This window comes from the organism of the source record quoted next, unplaced genomic scaffold, assembly GCF_019419815.1.
Source record: "Pyrus x bretschneideri cultivar Hongxiangsu unplaced genomic scaffold, Pyrus_bretschneideri_v1 Contig94, whole genome shotgun sequence".
In the NCBI taxonomy this organism is placed as follows: Eukaryota; Viridiplantae; Streptophyta; class Magnoliopsida; order Rosales; family Rosaceae; genus Pyrus; species Pyrus x bretschneideri.
The window spans coordinates 759,254-783,648 of record NW_025999836.1 but is presented as its reverse complement, the minus strand read 5'-3'; the positions used below and the strand labels follow the sequence as shown (position 1 = coordinate 783,648).

Here is a 24,395-nt window from a genome sequence, read left to right as displayed (position 1 = left end):
GGAAAGGAGATGGTTTTTTTTTTTTTTTTTTTTTTTTTTTGTCCTTTTCTTTTCTGGGTTGCAGGTAATGGGTGCGGAGGAGGAGGTGGAGGATGGGTGCACAGTGGGTTTGGGGAAGACGGGAGGGAGAGGAAAGGGGTGGTTTTTTTTTTTTTCTCTCTTCTTCTTGGTTGCGGGTTGGGCTCGGGTTTTTGGGGGGGGTGGGGGTGGGTGGGGATCGGAAGATGGGTGCGTAGAGGATGGGTGTGTGGAGGAGGATGTGGAGGATGGGTGGGAGTGGTTTTGGATTTGGGTTGCAAGTAGGGACAACGAATGGGGATGATGATGAAAGGGATGGGGTTTCGGCGGCGCCCGGGGGGGCGGGGGAATTAATGGGTTTTGGTTTTGGGGGAAAGGAATAATGGGTTTTGGTTGTAGGGATGTGTTGCAGCTTTTGATTATTATTTTTTTTTTTTGGAAGATTAAGGTTTTTAAAAAAAAAAATCAAAAATTTTGTTTTTTGCCATGTGTAATACATTTGACAGCCACTTCAGTACTTAAAAAATCAATGGATGGAAAATGTAATGGATATATTATTTTGAAATAAAACAGTACTTAAGGTGTAAAAATAAAATATTTTGAAGATATTGTAAGGAATTGAAATAGACTCCAAACCTGAGGTATGAAAGTGTAATTTACCCAAATTTTTATTATGAGTACAATAAGACATTTGTTTTTAATTTTATCTTGCTAATGAACATGGCAAAACAAGGCTTTCAACAATTAAGATTTTATGATTAATTATCTATTTATTTGACACTTTGTATGATTGTGAAATGGTAAATTAATACCGCTATCGTTTTTGGTAAAAAAAAAAATGCTACAGCAAATGTCCCTCTCGCTTAAGTTTTACCAAAATCAGGCGGTGTTCAATTGCTAATGTTCAAACTAATTTGTTACAACATTGCTTAATACCAAATAATGACATTCACATTAAACCTGGCAAACATGTGGAATGTGTCGTCTTGATGTTAACACGTCTCTTTAATGGACAAAGATTTTTTTTTCCTTCTCCTTTCCTCTTTTCCTGTTTGAACGTTTAAAATTTCATCTTTGTAGAGAGAGAAGAAAAAAATAGAAAGAGAAGAAAAAAAAAACTGTGAGAGAAGGGGAAGGAGGGGAGGGAAATAGAGAGGGGAAAGAATCCCCATAATAGGTCATAAGGTGTGACATCCACACATCTCTTTTTACTTCTCACACATCATTTGGATCGAATGAATTAATGACAATCAAATGACATAAATTAATAAGAGGTGTGTGAGAAGTAAATAGGAATGTGCTATCCACACACCCCTAGATCATAACTTGTTAGTCCACTAAGAACTTTTTCTTTAACAAATGGACCATAAAACTTCATTTCAAAGGGACAATACCAACACCAATCTATAAAACCGAAAATGACTAAAATCTTCTAATGTTGTAAAAGTTGTGGGATTGCCCGCATAATTTGACTGAAAATAAATGTAATGAAGACCAAAAACAGTAGTGTAGATGTATTGTCAAATTTTATTATTGCTGAAAGGCATAACTTTTCAACATCCATTAACTTCTCTGGTAGACTTTTGTATACTTTTATATGTAAATGACTTCATATAAAGAGCATGCGAAGTTTGATTGAACTACACACAAGATCAAAAGCAAATAGTGATAATACCAGTCTCCCTCCCCTATCTTTACCCACATTCATTGTATGATACAGTTACGAAAATAAACAATGTGATAGATTGCTCTCCTTGCCACTTCGATCTCTACTAAAGGTTATCTTTCTCACTTTTGCCTATTTATAACACGTTATTAGTGCGACTCTCTATCCTTAACGAGTTTTCATTTTCTTCGTCGAAAAATGTTTCCTATAAGGATCTTATTGTTCCTTTTCCTTCTCTTCCTTACTTGCTTTGTGATCCCTCGCCACCACAATGAAGAGCTGCTACCATCATGCTTTCTCCTAGTCCTCAATTAATAATTACTTATATTTTTTATTTTTTATTTGTTGTAGCCCCTAATTACTAACCCAATGTTTATTTATGTTAATTTTACTGCAAGTTTAGATGTGCAGTATAATCGCTCATCCTGCACTGCATATTTAATTTTATTGCAATTTTAGATGGTGCGGTATAATCGACCATCTTGCACTACATATTAATTTTCCTGCTACTTGAATGGTGTGGTATAATCGCTCATTCTACATTACATTATTCTAATGAGAGTGGTGTTGTACAGTCGATCTCCTCGTTAATTTTCCTTCTTTCTGGTAGTAATACTCGACATTGATGGCAGTCTCTTTGTAGTGAGTATTACTAACTGCCTAACAATTTTTAATAAATGTCTAAATTATGTTAATCTCAAGTCTGAAGTTTCAAGTGCTTATCATTTTAGCCTGAAGTTCAAAAATAAAAAAAAAATTGTATGAACTAGAAGTTCTAACACTACATTTCTCTAGAATCCATATTATTGCAAGGTCTTACACATCTTATTTTTCTTTTAGAGAAAGAAAATGGTGAATTTGGCAAAGCTTGATTTTGTCACCCATGACAACACTAGAAAGAACTACCTTACCTGGGTTGTAGATGTCAAGGTTCATCTTGAGGCACAAAATTTTGGGGACACCATTAAGAAAGGAAACCTTGCATCCTCCCAAGATCGGGCAAAAGTCATGATCTTTATTCGCCACCACATCTAGGAAGGATTGAAGAGTGAATACATGACGGTTGAAGACCCATTGGCTCTTTGAAATGCATTGAAAGATAGGCATAACCACTAGCAAACAATGATTTTCCCAAGAAATGGGTATGGTTGGACACATATGCAAATCCAAGATTTAAGTCGGTCGCTAGTATAATTTTGCAATGTTTATAATCAACTCGAACATAAAACTTTGTGGGGAATAATATCACTGAAGTAGACATGCTGGATAAATCAAGGATAATACCAACCTCCCCCTCTCTTTACCTGCATTCATTGTCTCATATAGTTACTAAAACAAACAGTGTGATATTTTGCTCTCGTTTCACTTCGATCTCTTCTCTAGCAAAGATTCTCTCTATCACTTTTGTCTATTTAACACTAATCACGCACTATACAAAATTATTCATCTTTTTGAGATTCAAAAGTCAATGATGCAAATTGTCGGATGGTCTTCTAGTAACATTCTTAACGGTTAATTGTATGATGTTGACATGTATAACTCACATGTTAACATAGCATTCTCTAAGTTCAAACAAAAGGGAAAGGATGATGCTATTCATATACCTAATTTTACCTCTCATATGATTTTAATAAAAACTTGTATTTCACTTTAAGTCTGGTTCAATATGAATATGGGGGCAAAAGGAAGGGTAGTCTACTCGTTCAACTGAAAGAAGCTACGCTGGCTACACCTTTCTCAATTTTTGACCGCCTAATGAAAGAAGAAGATCATAAATAAAAATTGACAAATTTTTTACCGTCGAATCGAATTAAGAAAATTAATAGACAAACAAATTAGAAATTCAATTACCTTGGCGACTAAGAAACTAAGGAAAAGAGAAGGTAAACCGTCGAATCCAATAAAGAAACGTAAAAATTAGAGGTCAAGAATTGTTGGCACTTGGCTACCTAGAAATATCTGGGCCGTTCGCTTCACCTGCTTTTCTCGTCCACACATACCTCGTCCTCTCCGGAATCCTACTAAGAATAGGATTTAGAGTCGGTTTATCTTCCCTATATAAACTCCTCTCGCCCTCTTCTCCTCCTCGCAATTCTCTCAACGATTTCTAAGTCGTTCCCAAATCTCTCTCAAATCCCTCTTTCGAAACCCTCTCGAATTTCAATTCCTCTTTTCTGAAATCATGCAGATCTTTGTGAAAACCCTAACCGGGAAGACCATCACCCTGGAAGTCGAGAGCTCCGATACCATCGACAACGTTAAGGCTAAGATCCAAGATAAGGAGGGCATCCCTCCCGATCAGCAGCGTCTCATCTTCGCCGGAAAGCAGCTCGAGGACGGCCGGACCCTCGCCGATTATAACATCCAGAAGGAATCGACCCTCCATCTGGTGCTTCGTCTCAGGGGAGGTATGCAGATCTTCGTCAAAACCCTAACCGGGAAGACGATCACCCTCGAAGTCGAGAGTTCCGACACGATCGATAATGTTAAGGCCAAGATCCAGGATAAGGAGGGAATTCCCCCTGACCAGCAGAGGCTTATCTTCGCCGGGAAGCAATTGGAGGACGGCCGAACCCTAGCCGACTATAACATCCAGAAGGAGTCGACTCTCCACTTGGTTCTCCGATTGAGAGGAGGTATGCAGATTTTTGTCAAAACCCTAACGGGGAAGACAATTACTCTGGAGGTCGAGAGCTCTGATACCATCGATAACGTGAAGGCCAAGATCCAGGATAAGGAGGGCATTCCCCCGGATCAGCAGCGGTTGATCTTCGCTGGCAAGCAATTGGAAGACGGCAGGACTCTGGCGGATTACAATATCCAGAAGGAGTCGACTCTCCACTTGGTGCTGCGATTGAGGGGTGGTATGCAAATTTTCGTGAAGACCCTAACCGGGAAGACAATTACCCTGGAGGTCGAGAGTTCCGATACGATTGATAACGTGAAAGCAAAAATTCAAGACAAGGAGGGTATTCCACCAGATCAGCAGAGATTGATCTTTGCCGGTAAGCAATTGGAAGATGGCAGGACTCTGGCAGATTACAACATCCAAAAGGAGTCAACTTTGCATCTGGTCCTTCGATTGAGGGGTGGTATGCAGATTTTTGTGAAGACTCTTACCGGGAAGACTATCACTCTGGAGGTTGAAAGCTCGGATACTATTGACAATGTGAAGGCGAAGATTCAAGACAAGGAGGGTATTCCTCCTGATCAGCAGAGGCTTATCTTTGCTGGGAAACAGTTGGAGGACGGCAGGACCTTGGCGGATTACAACATCCAGAAGGAGTCGACTCTTCATCTTGTGCTCAGGCTTCGTGGTGGTATGCAGATATTTGTGAAGACACTGACAGGAAAGACGATCACTCTGGAGGTTGAGAGCTCTGACACTATTGACAATGTCAAAGCTAAGATTCAGGACAAGGAGGGTATCCCGCCGGACCAGCAGAGATTGATCTTCGCTGGGAAACAGCTCGAGGATGGTCGTACCCTTGCCGATTATAATATTCAGAAAGAGTCTACGCTCCACCTTGTCCTTCGTCTTCGTGGTGGTGATTTCTGATGCGTCTTCGTGGTGGTGATTTCTGATGGAGAACTTTGTTATGCTTTAGTTGTTTCTTTTTTTTTGCTGAATGATGGTGGTGTTTTATGTTGATTGGCAAGTCTGCCATTTTCTGTTTTTGGGGTTTGTGGGTGGTGTTATGATTTTCTAATTTGTCAAAACTCAGTTTGGATTGAATGAATAATCTTAGTTCTGTAAACACACATGGGAGTTCCCTTTCTTTCCAACGAATATGTGGTATATAACTTTTATCTTGCTTCTTCTTGGTGAACTTTGAACCAAACTTTTCTTCATAGGCAGCTGTGACAGCGTGAATTGTGAATTGATCATTCTTATTTCAAGGAGGAGTTATTGGATAACAGCTAACATTTTACTTGCTGTTTCTAACTGCGTAGCTTTGCAGTATACAGATTGAAACCTCCCTCGTGCTATAATTTTATTTTGGAGTCATAATGTAATCTATGCAGTTTCTGTCCCTCTCTCAAGAGTCTACCCCTGTCTTGTTCTCCGTCTTTGTTTTTGTTTCTCTCGTTTTGTTATTGTGGTGATGATTGTGTTGTGGTAGTGTTAATTTTTCAATAAACCAATTTACCATGTTCCGTTTGTGGGTTTGTGGCTGGTTTCTTTTGTCTTTTATAAATCTCAGTTTGACAGTGAATCAGTAATTTTTGGTTCTGTTAACTTCATGTGCTTCCCCTTCTTTCCATTTGTGTTGTGGATGCAAAGTTGCTTAGTTTTCTTTAATAATTTCCTTCTTTCAATGTTTTTGGACGTGTTCTGCTTTGTGATCCTTTGAACTGGTGAAACATGGAACAAATTTTTCTTCTGAAAGTCGATTAGTCTATTCCTATGCATGTGGTCATTGGTTGTGTGCATTTATCAAGAATATTTTTTGTCATCTTAAAGAATAGAAGCAGCTGACATTGCCTTTCATGCTATATATGTATATATATATATATATATATATATATTATGGTGAGAGTTACGTGAATTAGTAATTCAAATGTTCAAATCATGGTTAGTAAATTCCTTCAATATGGGATATTTTGATTGTATATTGTCAGTAAATTCTCATTGCATATCCATGCCTGGTTGTGTTTTATTTTGCCATGTCTGTTGTTGACAGGATATATTGGACTATAGGCCATTCTCTGCAGGCCGCTTTTCATTATGCAGCATGCACACCAGCATTGACAATATAGTGAGAGTTTATTAATGCTTTAGATTTGCAACACTCTTTCTTGTCTTGCTATGATGCTTGTGCTCATGGATTGAACGTGTGGTATAGTTTTATTTCGTGTTATTAAATGTTGGGACATAGCGTGTTATGTATACTTAGTGCCCCCAACCTTGGTCATTGGTCATTGCGATTCTGTTGTTGTTGCAGATGAAAGCGTCTTCCTCTTCAATTATTATGCGTCTGATTTTACTTGGGGAAACCTTAGACTGAAGAAGTTTGGTTGCGTGAGTTGCTTGTCAACATTGTTGATATTCTTATCTTAGGTAACAGTAGAGGTTGCATTTCATGGTGTACACAGGCAGTCTAAGTTATATGAATCTGTGATCTATCTATGGTGTGCTGGGTTATTGTTGGCGAGTTTGGTGGTGGTTTGCACTCCCATTGTTTGTACTGTTATCGGATGGATCAATAACCCTGGTATAAGGAGTTCGGACATGTGCAATGGGTATCTACTGGTTTCGCTAGACAGGGATTGGAGACTGGAGAGATACACAGGTCCGTCTGTTGACGTAGCGGGTGTTAGCGAGCAGTTGTGACATGGTAGGTCACTGTATATATTTTTTGTGATGATTTCTGATTAGTAATTTAATGCACTTTGATTTCTATCGATTCTTTAGATTATTAGAACTGGCTTCCAATGAGAAGCCTATGAAATGCGTTCGTTTTATGGTCAAAGCAAAAACATTAGATAACGGAGTATGGTGAGCAAACTTTCTTATTTACTGTTTATAGTTGCCTTATTTCAAAGGTTTTGGTTGACCAGGTGAATGTTGATCCGGTTAAGTATGCACCAATATTTTCTTGTATATTGCATACTATTCCACTTCTTGTTGGTTCCGTTCAATTGCTCATCAACCTTACTGGTTGTGGTTGGGTTCTTATAGCTTCTAATTACCAAACCTCAGATTGGTATGTCTGAAGTTTTCAAATCTGTAAACTTCCCCTTCTTTAGTTGTTTATGAAACCAAATCGTCTGGTTCGGTTCGGTTCGATGCGGTTTCAAACGATTTCGGTTTGGTTTCAAACCATTTACATACAAATGAAAAAAAGTTAACACACGCTAAGAGAGAGGTGTTACTGCTAAATACTAATTAGACTCTCGTCACCCTCGCCCCAACAAAGGGTCATAAGGATTCCTCTGCACCTTGATTACACACCTAACCAAATCAACTAGGCAAAGTGTGCAAGTATTAGAAGAGGCCTAACCAAATCAGATTGACAGAGTTTCAGCAAATAACAATAAAACAAATGATACACTTCTATCATTCTGTACCAAAATATTTTCAACCAGAGTAAACCAATTTTTACAAATTAAGGTACCCTAGTCAATATCTATTACCATTTCACATTCATCACCCCAAAAAAAACCCAATATTGAAGCCTTCAATACCTTGCCCAGAACCTGCCATCGCCGCCTAAGAAAAGTAATAATTGCCCAAACAGAGCAATTGAGATTTGAGGACAAAAAACATACGTATATGAATTTGATTTATGTGCATACATACATAGGAACCAATATTATGAAAATATTTTGTTCCTAATGCCAATTGAGACTAGTGAGCAGCACTGAGCAGGAAACAACTAATTAAATGTATGGAGTGTAACAAACAACTAATTAAAATATAACATCTAATATGGATATTTAATTAAAGGTTCTTTTAATATTTGTGGTGCTGTTTAGTTGTGGTGCGGTTTTCAAAAGCTAAAACCAAAACCAAACCATTTTCCTACACTGCGGTGCGGTTTGAAATCAGAACCGTTTTAAAACTGCAAAACCAAATCGTTCGGTGCGGTTCGATTTGATTTGTGTTTCGGTTTCGATTTTCGGTTCCAAGTGTCGTGTGCTATAATTTTATTATGGAGTCATCAAGAAGCTAAATTGGTAGTTTGAGGCTTCCGTAGAAATTCGATTCCTTTAGATACTGTTCCAGTTGGAAGCCTATCATATCAATTTATCAGGAATTTGACAGCATATGGTTTGAGCTACCTTAGCCTTTCCTCTACCCATACATGTTTTCTACTCAGCATCGTATCTCTAGCTTAAACATAAGTGGTGATATCCGGCCAATTCAATGCCTCCGCGACCTTTTCTTCTTTAATTATTGACTGGATGTGTTCTCACTTTAGGAACCTTGAACTGTGAAGGAGCCAAGTGGCAATATAGTTTTGTTCTTTAGATAATCGAGCCTATCATGTTCTGATCATAAGCTTTGGTTGTGTGTGAATTGATCATGTACTTTGCTCATTTTCTCTTATCTTCAGGAGAACGAGTAATTAGGAAACAGTGGTTTTCCCTGTCGTGGTGTTGACATGGTGCGGAAGTTTTGCGAATCAATGTTTCTTCTGTTCGAGTTGTAGGTGTTATTGTTGGCTAGTTGTGGTTGTGGTTTTCGGAGTAGGATTTTCTCCCCTCCTATTACCATCCCTTTCCATCCCCTCCTCTCACACTTTTCTTTTGTCTTGTTCTCTATATATAAAATTCAAAGCAAGATGTAGACGTGGAGTAATCGCAACCGTTTAAATAGAAAGGGATGGAAGGGAGAGAAATTAGGAGGGGAGAGAATCCTACTCTATGGTTTTCACTCCCATTTAGTCTAAGTTTAGGGGGTAGGATATGTACAGCAGGTACACTAGTTCTGCTAAACAATGGAGAGGAATTTAAAGCAGCTTTAAATGGGCATTAGTGAATTTTGACCTCTTTGGAATCTGGATCGGAATGGATAGAACACTAAATTAAGACACGTTGAAGCGAGAAATGAAATAATTATGTTCAACAGGTAGAAGACATGCAGAAAATGTTGGATTTTTGGATTGACGGGCCCTGGGGGCCCGCTGTAATGACACCGATACTGTTCTCAACTTTATCACTTTTCCCAATCCGCCAAGTGTGGGGTTTTACCATAAAAGGCCTCGGTATTAGTTAGAGTAGGGTAATCATATTTAAACCCATTGGTTTTCTTGTCACCCACTGATATGGGATTCCAACACTTCCTCTTAAGTGTGACCCCATTTAGTGGTTCACACATGGAGATTCACACATCAACAATTAAAACTCAGGGGACGGCATATGTTAAGAGTCCAGACTTGTTTTCAATGGAACTCAGAGGTCGACTCTATGTTAAGAGTTCTGGCTTGTTTCCTTGTTGGTGACAAGTTTATTGGCTTGCACGGGCCCAAACCTTGGCTCTAATACTGTTGGAGAGAAATTTCTTACGAGAAGAAATACCTCCACAGATTCGTTGACTGCAATCCTCACGTTCATGTTCGCCGAATCTCTCGCAAGAGGCGTCCCTGAACAATCTTCCTCTGTAGCTTGTGCGGGCGGGGTACCTGCAAAAGATACTCCGACGTTCAAGTCAGTCGATTGATTTTTGTTCTCTAGTTTTTCTCCGGGTATCCTTTCTTTTTCCCCCTGCCTATTTGGCTCTTCTCCATATCTATAGGATTGCATTCTTAGCGAACAAGTACCACGACTTTTCTTCCTCTCCTACTTCCTTTGTGGTCCTCCGTAATGAAGGCAGTTACTTTCTTTCCCACTTCCTCAATGGTCTTCCATAGTGGAGGCAGTTATCTAGACACATGCGTTTGTATACTCCTTGTAGGCTTTCCTCACATTTTATCTTGCACAACACCATCTTTGGGTGATTGGTATTGGCCCATGAGTCAAAACCGAATTTTATCCTCCCACAATGCCCCATTTTTCCCTTTTTTACGTATGTAAAATAGGGGAAAACTGATTTTTTCGATCACATGAGGCTTTGAAACTATACTTTTTAAGCCAAGCTAAAACTTTAAGCACTTCTTGCTAAGGCTGAAGCTAGAAACGCAGTGCAAGATGTGACCGGCACCAAGAGACAGCGTGTAGAAGAGGAAGATAAAGAGGGCAGCTTTAGTAGCGCGCCATCCAACAACCGTGTTGAGGTGACGAAAAATCAAGGCGAAGAGGATCACAAGGGAAAAAGGATTGAAGAAGGTAAAGGAGGTTGATTTGCGAGAGCAAATTGAGAAGATTGTGAGAGGATACAAGCCACAGACCTCGGTGGAACTTGCAATAGAAGCGACCAGAGGGATTTGCAAATCGCCGTTCACAGAGGACATCCTGAAAGCTAAAAAACCTACCAAGTTCACCTAACCAAAGTTCAAGCTGTTTGAAGGCACGACTGATCCCGTCGAGCATATTTACCACTTCCAACAACAGATGGCGTTTGAAGGAGACGACGAGGCCCTCTTGTGCACGTTGTTACCCTCAAGTCTTTTGGGATCATCTTTAACTTGGTTCAGACAACTGAAACCGAGGTCTATCGGAAGTTTCATAGAGCTTTGTGAAGCATTCACATCTCAATACGTTTGCAATCGAAGGCTAAGAAAAGATGTTACAATTTTTTTCAGCACCAAACAAAATGTTGGCGAAAGCCTCAAAAGCTACATGACTAGGTTCACGGAAGAAATGTCCACCTTATAAGAATGTGATTCTCACACAACGTCTTTGGTATTCCGAGAAGGGGTGTTGCTTGGAATGAAGATGCGCAGGTCATTGATCGAAACTCCACCATTGGACATGAGGTAGGTGATGGCCCGAGCTGATGGAATCATCAGATTAGAGGAAGAAGAACTTATTCAGTCAAAGCGGGCTACAACCATTATTGCTGCATCTCCAACGGGCACTACCATTCCTATCTTCAAGCCCATGACTTAACCGAGGCAAGAAGGAAGATTCTCACGTGATCTGAAAGATGGGTTTAATGAAAGATCTAGGCCTGATTGCCCACACACCAAGCTAATAGTAAGCTTGGGCAAAATTTTCCATGAGAACAAAGGAAAGGGAATCTTTTGTGCTCCAACACTGATTTGAGCATCGTTAGAGAAACGAGACAGAAACAAGATGTGCGCTCATCACAATGACTTTGGTCATACCACCAATGATTGTCAAAGCCTAAGGAACCAAGTGGAAGCTATGCTGAAAAAGGGGATGTTGTCACAATACCACGTAGAATTAAGGGACGAACGTAAGAATGACGAAGGACTTAAAGGAATAACAGGAAACTTGGGGCTCATGAGAGGTTGTTGGATATAAATGTTATACATGGTGGACCCCAACTTCCTGAAGGATGCGAAGCATGCTCTCGGTCGCAAAGCCAAGAAGTCTAGACGTGTGCACAACATAACATCAGCCCCTAAAGCGTCCAAAGCATTAGAGAATCTCGAATTCATTTCCTTTAGCCAAAAAGACCTTGAAGGAATTCAATTCCCTCACAATGATGCACAGGTCGTGACGTTACACGTTGCCAATTCAAGAGTGAAAAGGATAATGATTGATGGGGGGAAAAAAGAGAAGAGACCCAGAGAGAAACCAGAGAACAAAAATCAATTGATTGAATTGAATGTTGGATTATCTTTTGCAGGTACCCCACCCGCACAAGCTACGGAGGAAGATTGTTTGGGGACGCCTCTTGCGAGGGATTCAGCAAACATGAACGTGAGGATTGCGATCAATGAATAAGTGGAGGTATTTCTTCTTGTAAGGAATTTCGCTCCAACAGATACTATGTTGGTATTCAGACTATCTTCAATCAAGCTTCATAAATCATGCGATACAAAAATTGTTCTCAACTTTGTCCTCCAGAAGTCATAATTCACTCCACTGAAGATAGGAGTTTGAATTTCTCCATTACTACTTGAACCAGCCATGAATTTGAAAATTTTGATTCTAGGGTTTCACTTAGAATTTTCCCCATCTTGAGAATCAAAAGAGGCCCCACTCTTTGATAAAATTGGCTCTGATACCATGTCGGATTTTTGGATTGACGGGCTCGGCCCCACTTTAATGACACCAATAATGTTTCCATCTTTACCACATGCCCAATCCGTCAGGTGTGGGGTTTTAACATAAAAGGCTTTGGTATTAGTTAGAGTAGGGTAATCATTTTTAAACCCATTGGTTTTCTTTTCACCCACTGATGTGGGATTCCAATAGAAAATTATTCATTTCGATACCATCCAAAACGGTAGGATTAGAATAAATGAGTTTCCTTCATGTCTAATTCTCTTCTAATCCCCTTCAAATAAAAAATCATTCAGTTCTACCTTCAATATACCTTTAAGTTTTGGGGTTATCCATTCTAATCCAATCCTGGAAACCAAACAAGGCCTCCATTCATAAGGGATGCTTGTCTGAATTCTCTTTTTCTTAGGCGTACTTGTTTCTATTCACTTTTAGCTATAGTTCTAGATATAACTGTCTCTCATTGATTTCCACCTTTTTTCAATGTGGTCTGGAAGTGTTCTACTCGAAGAACCATGAACTGGTAAACCATGCCTATAACTTGTCTTTTGATAAGGTTATTGTTTGTGAGTGAATTGCTCACGAACATTGACGATCTTCTCATCTCAAAGCAAACTAGTTGAAGCGAACAGTTGACTTTGCCTTTTATGGTATAATTCATTCATGCTAAAATCTGGCGAATCAGGGTCCTTCTATTGTCCGTGGCAGGCTGTTTAGGGAGATTTTGTGACATGGTTTCACCTACAAGGTTAGTGTTTTCTTTTAAAAATGATATATTCTTAGTACTTTCATCATGTCTATGATGGTTTGCCCTCTCAAGAAGCCCAATTGCTTGTCACTTGGATTTCCATCGATTCTTCCATTTTCTCAACACTTTGCTTGAATGAATGAATGCATGTCAATTTTTCTGAATATAGCCTTGTAGAATACATTGGTATGTTGGATAATCTTTTCTATTTGTAATGGTGGTGTAAACACGAATTTTCCTAAAATAAGAACATGTGTACAAAATAATATTTTGTATTAATTTTGGGGTTATGATATCTTTTACAATTTGATCCTCTGATTCTATCTTCATAAGTGTATATCTGTGGATGGGTTGTTGATCCAATGGGTTGTCGGGGCTTGGTTTAGGGATGAACAGTTGTGCGTATTTGTTGATGTTGTTGATCGAAAGGGCCGTCGGGGCTTGATCTTAGGATGAACAGATCTTTAAGGGCATTCGGGGCTTGATTTAGATGAACAGTTGATGAACGGATCTTCAAGGGCTTTTGGGCTTGATCTTGAAGAACGGGTGTTTGGATTTGTTGATGTTGTTGATCCAAAGGGCCATTGGGGCTTGATTTTAGGATGAACGGATGATGAACGATGACCACTTTCTTCAAGGGCCGTCGGGGCTTGATCTTGAAGGAGGATTTGACGAAGAACGAAGAGCGCTTTCTTGATCCTTCGGGATTTGCTTGAGAGCTTTAGAGTTTCAAAGCTTCAAGGTTTTGGTGTGATGTGAATTGGTCCTTGATCCCTTGATGGAGAAGCCTATTTATAGACTTTGAGAATAAATCACCACCATTCTTTTTTTTGGTGAAGTAAGTGGATGATGTAGGTGAAATGAGTGGAGGTTATAGGTGAAGTAAGTGTATGATGTTGATGAAATGAATGGAGGTTGTAATTTTAATGCATTGGTCAACATTTATTTCACCAAAATTTCGATGTCTACACGGTGGTAATTACTTTAGCAGCTCAAGCATGAGTACTAATATCTCTTAACTGTGTTTAACCTATGAACTCAACGCTTTCATGATATTGCGTTGTGTATCTGAATAGGTTTTGTTCCAAACGTTATCAAAATCACATTGTTCTTGACGTTGAATGAAACATAGATTAACAAGGTTGCAGTCTCAGATTACCCTTCTCACATTGTTCTAAAATGAATGCATTACCTTGTTCCAAACAGAGATTAACAAATTTACATTACAATACAAAATACAACACAATACATAGATTAACAAAATTACATTGTCCCGAACGTTATAAAATTACATTGTTCTTCTGCATTCCTGCATGAGGTTATTGGTTCAATGAGCTATCAAAATAAAAAAAAGCTTACATTTTGCCTTGCTATGTAATAGATAGTTTTATATGTGGCTGATTTCATATTTTGGTGAAAGGGTGGATAGTAATGCATATCGATTTATCCCGAGTATGACAGCACTACAGAATGAAGTAGTATGGTTGAGCTAACCATGTATTACATATTTTCTACTCGGCATCACTTTTATAACTTGAACACAAGTGGTAATGTTTTTTACTAGATTGAACCAACCAACTCGATACTTCCACTATTTTTGAAATTGCAGGTGTCTCTATCCCAACCTTGATTGTCGTTGATTATGTTTCATTGTGGATGAAATATTTTTCCTCTTTAAATAAAACACAGGTTAACAAGTTTGCAGCCTCCGATTGCCATGCTCGCCCTCTGGAGGGCATTGAATTCGTACTAATTGTTCTTCACTGGTGCACCTATATTGGCATATCAACTTCTTACTGTACGTGAAGGTGATTACATATATGGAGATATCTACACTGCTTCAACATCGTCAAGGTGAAGTTTTATTTTCATGAATATCGAAATTTACGTTACAATTATACAACTAATGATATCTAGCACCGAGTGTCTTCATGTACAGTGATTCATTGGGAAGCTTATAAGATCGGGCTTTAGGTTTGATTGTAATGTTCCAAGTCCCATCCCGTTCACTTCCAAATTTCTCAACTCCGTATCTGATTCCTCAAATGTCAATTTCGCCGATTGAACTTGAATCTCATGTTGAATTATCGAACCATAACCGCCTAAAGCATTGCTCTCCGAGTTACGCCCATGAGCACTAATCTCTTCCTCCTGACCCTGCAGGTTTGTACCTAGCTGAGACCAAGTCAAATCGTCTTGGTGATGGAACGGTGAGTCTGAACCTTCGTTATCAAAATAAGACATTCTTGGTAACGTTCGAACGCTTTCAGTGTCCTGTTCGGATTGATAGTTGCGTAGTAGATGAACAGGGGACATGGCATGCGAGGGAGTGCCCGATGCACTGGCTGGACTTACATTCTTGTTGTGTTTTATGTGTTTCTTCGCTGTGATGTGCCATTTTTTGAGTGCGGTCGCCACTCGGTCATTGAAGATTACAGGCTTCATAGTTGAACCCATCTGTTTGTATGTACAAAGAAATTTATAGTTAAAACTTACTTAGTCCATAATTCTTAGTTTAGCATCTAATTTTGCCCCACGGGCACTTAATTTACCTGTGTTACCAACGCATAAAGTGGAAGAGTTACATAGCTGCACAGGATTTGTATAACGACTCTGCAGTAAATAACCCGAATGAATGGATTTGGTAAGTTAAAGTGTCACGGTAAATAAGTTTTTCTGCAAGATTTGAGTGAAAAATAAATACAGAAATAAAACTCACCCCATTGATATTCTTAAAACGACATCTTCTAACTTCTCATGGAAGCAAGACTTCAACCCAAATTCATACTGCAAACAAGAAGAAAGATGGAATCTTACCTGTGGGATTTTGTGAGGTAAAAAGTAAAACATGTTCCCAAATGACAAGCGACTCGTGAAAGTAAATATGGGTTTTACAGTTTTACGTACCCAAGTCCATGCAAAGAAAGCAAGCGCAAAAGCATTCTACAAGACAGAATGAGATAAAACATAAGAGTGTTAGCAAAATTGATGAGAAGCAAAAATGCAACAAATACGCTTCGAGAAGCAGTTTTCACACTCTTTTTTAGCTCCACACGTCAAGTTGAGTATTTTTCTTAAGTCAGGGACGGAAGAAGTGCAAAGGCTAAAAGCGGAGCATTAAAATCACTAGTAAATTCAAATGGCAAGAAAGTGAATTACCTGGAAGAGAACAAAGTGGATGATGTAAAGAAGCAGGCGAGGGTTGTTGAACCAGAAGAGATGGTCACCAGGCTCAACCAGCGGGGTCCCCTTAACCACTTCACCTCTTTCTGATAATTTCAGTCCCATCTTCGTTATTATAACTTGCAGCTTTGTCCCTACCATTAAGATCATCTGCACAATCAAAGCCATATCAATGATCAGATATAAACAATATCCAAGTTGGTGGGACCTGGGACTTTGAGGAAAGGGATCGGACGGTGGTGATTGGTGCTTACAACTAGGGGAACAAATGGGAGCCACAGGTATGAACGTGAGCCTGCAAACAACAAAAAAACAGTAGTAAGAATATCATTAGGGAGTCATTTTTTTATATTGTGAAGCATAATGTAACAATGTTGGCCATTATCAATAATTTTAAAAGTCTCGGTGTAGTTAGGAACTAAACTATTTTTCTGTATTGTAGCTTTTCCTTTAATTTCTGGATGTGGAGTTCTTCAACAGATAACTAAAATTTAATTTTGAAAAAGCAAAAAGGTTTACTAATAAAGTGAAACTTACCGTGGGTATTAGACATGAGGAATAATACAGAAAATAACCAAAGAGTTGGGCTGCAAGTATGAAAAGAAATTGTTAATCTCAGATGATATTTTTGAAAGCTGAAGTATTAGTCTTGCATATTATACTATTATGGTAACATAAAGCATCCTAATATTCTAAAGGGCATGTTTCGTAGTGCTTTTAAAAGAGTTAAAAGCGCTTTTAAACAATCATAAGCCCTTTGGTCCTTCAAAAAACAAAATGTTGCGTGTTTTTTCGTTGAATCTTTTGATTTTACTTTATAAAGTTTGTTGTAATTCTCAACAAAATGTTTAATGAGTTGAGCAGAAGTGTTCTCTACGAAATCACCCTAGCTAAACAGCCCTAAAATATTCCTCGTAGTCAGGTGACTAATGTATTGGATTGAAATGCCAAGTACCCCCACCTGATCCCTACGACAACCTTGAAATCCTCTTCAAGTGACCTGTTAATGTACTTCTGGAAGTCAAACTTAGTTTGACTTTGAGGAGCCAAATGTGCCTGCAAACCATGAGCAGAAAACTTAGTTTAATTTCATGCAGAAAAAAATAATGAATCACAATTTTTCAGCTCCAAATTTTGTAGTAAGAGACTTACAGCAATAAACCCATGGCGCAGAGTTAGGTAATCAACTTTGGGCACGGATCTAAAGAACTGCCTGAAGAAGCAAACCTGCAATTTAAAGTTAGTACTTGACATAAAATTAAGAGATTTTATATGTAAATACGCACAAATATAAACGGATAAAAAGTAGAACTTGAAGGACGTTAAACCGACCTTTTGTATTAATGCTAACGTCCTAGTGTTCTTCGAATTTCAGTTTAGATTAAAAATTTGTAAGTAGTTTTATTTGCGTATTATTTATCGTACAAATTACAAATAGACTACGGAAAACACTTACAATCCATAAGCTAATGGGAGAGCGGCTCCAAAAGCTCAAGTGTCTTCTTCCAAAGGATGTGTCTCTGGCAAATCTGAATCTTTCCGGGTCTACAGCATAAATAAAGTAATATATTAAAAAAAATTAGTAATTAGTACAATTAACTAATAAAGTAGAAAATTATGGTCAGAAACAATTGGATTCCTGGTATCTGGTCAAACTTCAAAATATCAGATTACGTGTGAAAACTGAAGGTAGCATACCATGTGAGAATTGGTAGTCAGCTGTCTTTGTTTCCAGTTCCCATATTTTCCATCTTCTCATCTGCATCCCATCCCCAAAAATTTGAAATTATTAATTTTGAGAGAGAGAATTAAAAAATAAAATAAAATAAGTAGAGAGAGAGAGGGAGAGATTGATACCTTTGCTCTGCCCAACACTAGGGTTGTTATGCAGTAAAGCACGTGAAAGACGGCTAGCACGAAGATGAGTATGTGAAGCTGGTGGACTCCATAAAATGACACAAATGGAACTTTGTTCTGCAGAAAAATTACAACATACTTTGTTGAGATAAAAGAAAAACAAAAAATTGCCAGACTAACTTCATGCTTGATTTGCATGAAATAAAAGATACGCTTACTTGGTCATATATTGACATCTTCATGCCAACTCTAGTTTTACTCATTATACACCCTATAAATTATTTGTTCAACTAATATCTTTGCGTGAGCATCTTGTCATAATATTCTAAATCACACATGTGAATGAGGAATGTTGTTCCAAATCGACAGTTTGACAGAATAACATGAAAATTTTAATTTAATTTGAAACGTGAAAGACTATTTAGCAACACAATCTGCCAAGAGATTGATGTCAGTTCTCTATATATATGTATATTAACTTTGTCATATTTTAGAAAAAGGGACTTTTAGATTTTAGAACTTCAATAAGATTTTTAGATTTTAATCTAAATGGTTTTCAAAATCTAACATAAGTCCCTATTTTTAAAGCTTACCATATTTAAGTATTTGTAGCACATTTATTATTTATAAACTTACTATTCAAAATTCTTTACCCATCTATAATTAATGTATTTTTTTTGTGCTCCAATCATATTAATAGATAAAAATTTATTCAAAATTCAAATTCTTATTATTAAAAAAAATTCAACAACAAAACAAAAACAATTTATATCGGTACATAACTATCAGTACTTTATTTTATTAATAGGTACGAGAGTACCGATAAATTTTCAGTACGAATGTATCGGTACATAACTTTAGGTACCTTATTTTATTCATAGGTACCGAAGTATTGATACATAAACTTTGGTACAAATGTATTGGTAGATAACTTTCAGGTATGAATGTATCAATACAAATTATCGGTACGTAATTATAGTAACTAAATATACATATGTACGTAATATGCATATACATATATATGGAGAAATTCATGCACAAGAAAAAATATATGATAATATGTGACTTTTCTTATTATGAGAACTTAATAATAATTATCAATGATAAATAACATTTTTATTATTTATGGGAATCAATATATAACCTACAAACAAAAAACTCAATAATTATTACAACGTATTTAAAATTCAAAAATCACAATTATGTACCAAGGATTAGAATTAGTTTTTAATCTTGGACAAGATTTTATTCAAAAAGTAATCTTAGATAAGGATAAGAATAGAATTTTCCGTTTAGAAGGGAAAACTAAAAGCATGGAAATTTAGTGTACCTTGGCTGCACATTTGTCATATCCGCTGGCTGCTAAAACACGTCGTCCACCCCCATTGGAATCCAAGGCTGAGAGAAGCCTTCTGTGGGCGTTGTTATCTGAATCACTACTCTTATCTTCGCCCTTGTCTGATTTGACCTCGTGCTTCTTACTGCAAGGATGCCAAGTTGCTCCAACAGCCTTCGATATACAAATATTTGAAATGGGGCCTTGTCCTACTGTTAGAAGCAAAGATAGGAACCCTAATAGCATAAGCTCCGCTTTGATCTTCTCAAGAGCTTCATAGAGAGCTCTTTTGTTTCTCTTTGTTAACCACTGCAGAGAGTACATGCAATTAAAATTTAATCAATACACCTCATTTCACATTCATAATAAACCCAAAAGTAGCTTCATAAGATCAATTTAAGTAATTACGTACGGACCTTTGCAATTAAATGAATGAAATATTCGATGAGGATCGAAATCAAAACCAAAACAAAACAAACAACGGCAACTGCCCAAGTTGGTGTTTGCTCCAAAGATCTTCCTTCTTTTCCTCCCGCCATCCTTTAATTGAAACCCTAATTTTCCTTACTACCAGATAATGCTATTGCACTAGAAATTAACAATGGTATTTATGAACTTTTATTTAGCTAGCTAGCTAGCTAGGTAGTAAGCGAAGAGATAAGTTTATATAGACATCACGATTTTCAAAGAGAGAGCCAAAAGAAGAAGACTTGGCGTTTCAAACTTCAACTGGGGTGCTGCGATATAAGATGTCTGGAGGACTATAGACTTTGACTGTGTATTAACAAACATGGACAAAGAATACTGTAAAGAGTAGATCCTGGATTGGAACTTGGAAGAGTTTAGTCGTGAAGATGGAGAAGGAGATGGGTTTCAATCACTTATATATTGATATATCCCTAAGCATATTGTAGTTGACTCCAAGAAGATATTCTTTGACCAGGTACAATAAGGCTGTTAACGTAGCTGGTAGAGAAATTTTGTGTGGACGGAGAACACTGGCAAGTTGAAACGTACTAGTCATTTTCACGTGTTCTAATATTGTTGGATGAAAAGTTTAATATGTCTTATTTTTAAATTATATTGATAAATGACAAATACACGTGTTATAATTTAAGTAATTATTACATCATATTGCATTGTTCTCAATGCATCAAAAAGTTATTCACTCAAAACGCAATGTGTTATAAAGTTTCGAAACACATGGTTGTAACCCCTAATCAAATCAAATAAGAGCTAAAAAAGAAAAAGGGGAGATTAGATTACCTTATCTTTGGGTTCTTTGTTGTTGAAAACAAAGTTTTCTTCTTCATGTGAATATAAATGCATCATAATCGTATTCTGTTGAACCCTTAATTAAAATATGGAGCTGGATCCTCTCCTGAGCTCAGGATGGGATCCTCTTGAGCAGCCCATCTAAGCCGTTGAAATTGGATCCAACGGCTTCAAACAGAAGGCCCCTCTAAAAGTTATAATAATTACAGTCGTTGGATTAAGTTTGAACGGTCCGGATGGGCTGGTCATGAGGATCCCCATCCTGAGCTCAGGAGAGGATCTAGTTCCTTAAAATATATCTGCAGAACCATGCAATTTGTAATTCTTTATATATATATATATATATATATGCCGGTTTACAACCGTAGCTTTTGATCTGCTTGCAAAATCCACAGGGAATGGGGGCCAGTTCTAGATGAAAACTGTACGTTATATATTGTCTATATTAATAATTTTCAACTCCTATCAATGTCCATGTGATAATTAAAAGACAAAGAATGCTGACTAGATAATGTTTATTCCAGGATGGAATTTAACATATAGTATAAGCAAGTGGTGTAGCAATATAGTCTCTATTATTTCTTAAGTTGGAATTACTCCATGAGACATTATTCAGAATAAGATGCCTCTGCTCTACGGAATATATCGTGATGCCTTACATCTGCATGCATGTTGTGTTATTTAATAATGTGCTTATATATGAGCAAACTAGGGATGTCTTTTTTCCCACAACAAACTAATGATGTTTTAAGATTCAAAGTTATATCAGTTAGTCTGACGAACTAGCTATTGGATACACATGTTATATGCCATGTCAAAATGCCACCTAGGCAATAGTAGCTTAAGTCCTGAGAATGAGGATCCTCTTTGTGAGGATCCGAGGATCCTCCAATCACGTCCGTGTAAGAGCAACCATATAAGCTCTATAACAAACTAGCCAAGAACATAAGATTTAACCAACTAAATCACAATCATCACTCCAAATATTCTGTATATGCAAATACTGAAGTAATATCTGCAACACATACCAGCAAAACTGTTTGCCGAAGTCTTTTCCGTGTGTTCTGTCATAATAGTCCTTCATAGTTTGTTGTATGATTGGATTTGTTTCTGTACCAACGCAAGGCTATCATGTTTCCTCCCTCATCTGTCCTGAACCCGACATGCATCGGCTGATGAATATCTCCCACAAAGTGTGACAAGAAACCAAGGTCTCAGCCATATTATATCGACGGTCAGATGTGCCTTCTGTGTAGTGTGAAAACTGAGAGGTGACGTCTTGGACGGCACCAGCAACACACATGTTCTTTACGGCATTGATCACAGGAAAGAATAGTGCTAGACACCATATCATAACTATGTTCAACAAATTAGGATTAAGAGCCATTAGAGAAATCTACACACAACCTTCTCCTCTCTGCAAAACTCAATGCTCTCCAAGTTATAGGTAATTGGAACAATAAGAGCGTGTTTTTGTGAGAGCAGGGGCTTGTGGTTTTTATACTACAAAATATGGATTACCCTATAATAATCCTACAAGGAATACAAGACCAAATCCTTGTACGAGTTCTATTCTTAAGCTTATCAACACAGAGTTTCAATCCAAACCAAAGTCGAATTAACTCTCATAAACATATTAAGACTTCTTATAGCAATCCGAGACAACAAGGATTATTACCAAAAAGTATGAATCACACTCATACTCTAACAGTCCGTTCATTGTACATTGTGAGGTCAGAAATTATTGTAAATTTTCTTTTATTTAAAATTGAATATAAACAGTACCTCACAAAAACTGACCGCACAATATATGATGAACAGATGTGATTAGAGGATTCCCGGAATCCTCACAAAGAGGATCCGGAGAGGATCCTCATTCAAGTCCTAAGTCATTGTAATTGAAATATAGTATAAAAGTAGTTTTCCCACCTTGTATTTGTTTAAGTCGGTTGTAATACACAAAACAGTTATCAAATATACAAAGCTTCTCTCTATCTTTCTCTTCAAGCTTCTTCCTTCTAGGTTTTCTGGTTTTCATATAGATTTCTTTTACAAAGCTCAATTAACTGTGTTAAGACAAGCTCTGATTGGATTTAGAATTTAGGGTTTTAAGTAATAAAAGATAATCAACGAAGTCTACAATGGTGTAGTTATGATTTCTGACTGTTAATGCATTGGGTTTACATTGCATCAATACATGTTAACTCAGCTTGCAAGTGGCCCTTTACCATAACGGTGAAAATGTGTTGTGCCCTTGCATGATGGGGCATGTTTGAACCCCGTCAGTAGCTAATCTAACATCTAACTTATCAGTTCCTAATGCTATCACTCGACTCCAAAAAAAAAAAAGGCTTAGCTCACTTGAGTGGAGATGACTAACCCAAGCATTGTTCGTCCTCCTTTTGATCATAAACACAAAACACGATATCAACTAAGAATGTAAGTAGATGACAAAACTTGCAAAAATAGAATTGAAAAAAAATTGAAGCAAATTATGAACTACAAAACGTTTGCTTGGGGGAAATAATATGAGTGGTAACAACTAATGAGACATCCAAAACAAAGTGACTGTGTCATGCCCATTAGCACATGGGGTGTGCTATTCACACATCCATTTTTAATTTCTGTCATTTGATCTTCTTCAATTCATCCGATCCGATGACTGAAAATTAGAAGAATATGTGAGAAGTAATGAAGAATGTATGAATATCACACCCCTTAATGCATTACTCAGTCTAGTATAAAGTATAAACCTTAATCCAAAAAGTGGCCACAATTTCAATGAAAGTAACCTTGCGATAGTAAAAATAATTTAAATCATTTTTTATTTTATCAATAATCATAGTTATCTTGTTCACCAAATAAAAAAGAAGTTATCCTTTTCACAACTTTGAACACAGCCTCGGGTCGCTGTACGTGCAGGTACCAAATGTTATTTTCAAGGGGAGAGATCCGGACTGTTATTTTCAAGGGGAAGAAATCCCATCCGGATCTCTCCCACTAAACTCTAAGGATCAAGAGATCCGGGTCCTTGAAATTTAATCCAACGACTACAAACAGGAGATACCTCTAAAAGTTATAATAATTGTAGCTGTTGGAACAAATTTCAAGGGTCCGGATCTCCGGATCCCTAAGATTCGGTGGGAGGGATCCCTAGGATCCGGATGGGATATCTTCCCATTTTCAAGACCGTCATAATATGTGTATTATATTTGGAATAAGGATCCTCTCCGGATCCTTTTTGTGAGAATCACGAGAATTTTTAAATTGTGTCTGTTTTTCGTATATCGTGTTGACAAAAATCAGTTTAAATACTTTTATTTAAAATTAAATATAAATAGTACCTGACGAAAATTGATCACACAATGTACGATGAACATACACGATTTGAAGATACCTAGAATCTTCACAAATAGAATCCAAAAAGGATCCTCATTCTTATATTTGCCCTATATAAATGTCAATATGATTGGCTCACCATTGATTAATTGTACTTGAATTCTCTCCCTTACCATTTCTCTCCCTTCCTCTTAAATTAAAATATTTGATGGCTTAAAATTGTCACTTATTTAATGAGTTTCATTTTATTTTTTATTGCTTTTGTTCAATCGTTCTTTTTCTCCATTCATGTCCACGCCACTATTTATCCTTATTCTTCTATAGACCAGCCATGATTAATTTTTTAGGTCCATCTTGACGCCGTAGCAAAGCTTGATAGCTATCTTGAAGGT

At 37.5% G+C, this 24,395-nt stretch overlaps 2 protein-coding genes across 2 annotated transcripts; one reads left to right on the top strand and one right to left on the bottom strand.

Moving 5' to 3' along the window:
- The first annotated feature begins 3,774 nt into the window (after positions 1-3,774).
- Positions 3,775-5,444, top strand: LOC125473734 (polyubiquitin). The gene has a single exon (XM_048576958.1). The coding sequence runs from the start codon at positions 3,867-3,869 to the stop codon at positions 5,241-5,243; it is 1,377 nt and encodes a 458-aa protein (XP_048432915.1). The 5' UTR covers positions 3,775-3,866; the 3' UTR covers positions 5,244-5,444.
- A 9,415-nt stretch (positions 5,445-14,859) lies between these two features.
- Positions 14,860-20,288, bottom strand: LOC103948807 (MLO-like protein 6). Its single transcript, XM_009359874.3, has 14 exons — positions 19,806-20,288; positions 19,384-19,698; positions 18,054-18,170; positions 17,895-17,955; positions 17,653-17,741; positions 17,349-17,423; positions 17,158-17,252; positions 16,734-16,783; positions 16,451-16,491; positions 16,173-16,346; positions 15,921-15,956; positions 15,733-15,800; positions 15,566-15,626; positions 14,860-15,470 (listed from the first exon to the last, which is right to left on the bottom strand). Exons 1-14 carry the CDS (start codon positions 19,926-19,928, stop codon positions 14,943-14,945), a joined length of 1,833 nt encoding a protein of 610 aa, XP_009358149.2. The 5' UTR covers positions 19,929-20,288; the 3' UTR covers positions 14,860-14,942.
- Positions 20,289-24,395: the final 4,107 nt, after the last annotated feature.

What these genes read in the sequence shown, in the direction of transcription:
- LOC125473734 (XM_048576958.1), top strand. Translation starts at nt 3,867, where the DNA reads ATGCAGATCTTTGTGAAAACCCTAACCGGGAAGACCATCACCCTGGAA.
- LOC103948807 (XM_009359874.3), bottom strand. Translation starts at nt 19,928, where the DNA reads ATGGCGGGAGGAAAAGAAGGAAGATCTTTGGAGCAAACACCAACTTGG. An exon ending in TCCCATTTGTTCCCCTAGTT is followed by an intron (nt 16,347 to 16,450) that starts GTAAGCACCAAT and finishes TTGATTGTGCAG; the next exon opens with ATGATCTTAATGGTAGGGAC. An exon ending in GTTTTAAGAATATCAATGGG is followed by an intron (nt 15,627 to 15,732) that starts GTGAGTTTTATT and finishes TATTTACTGCAG; the next exon opens with AGTCGTTATACAAATCCTGT.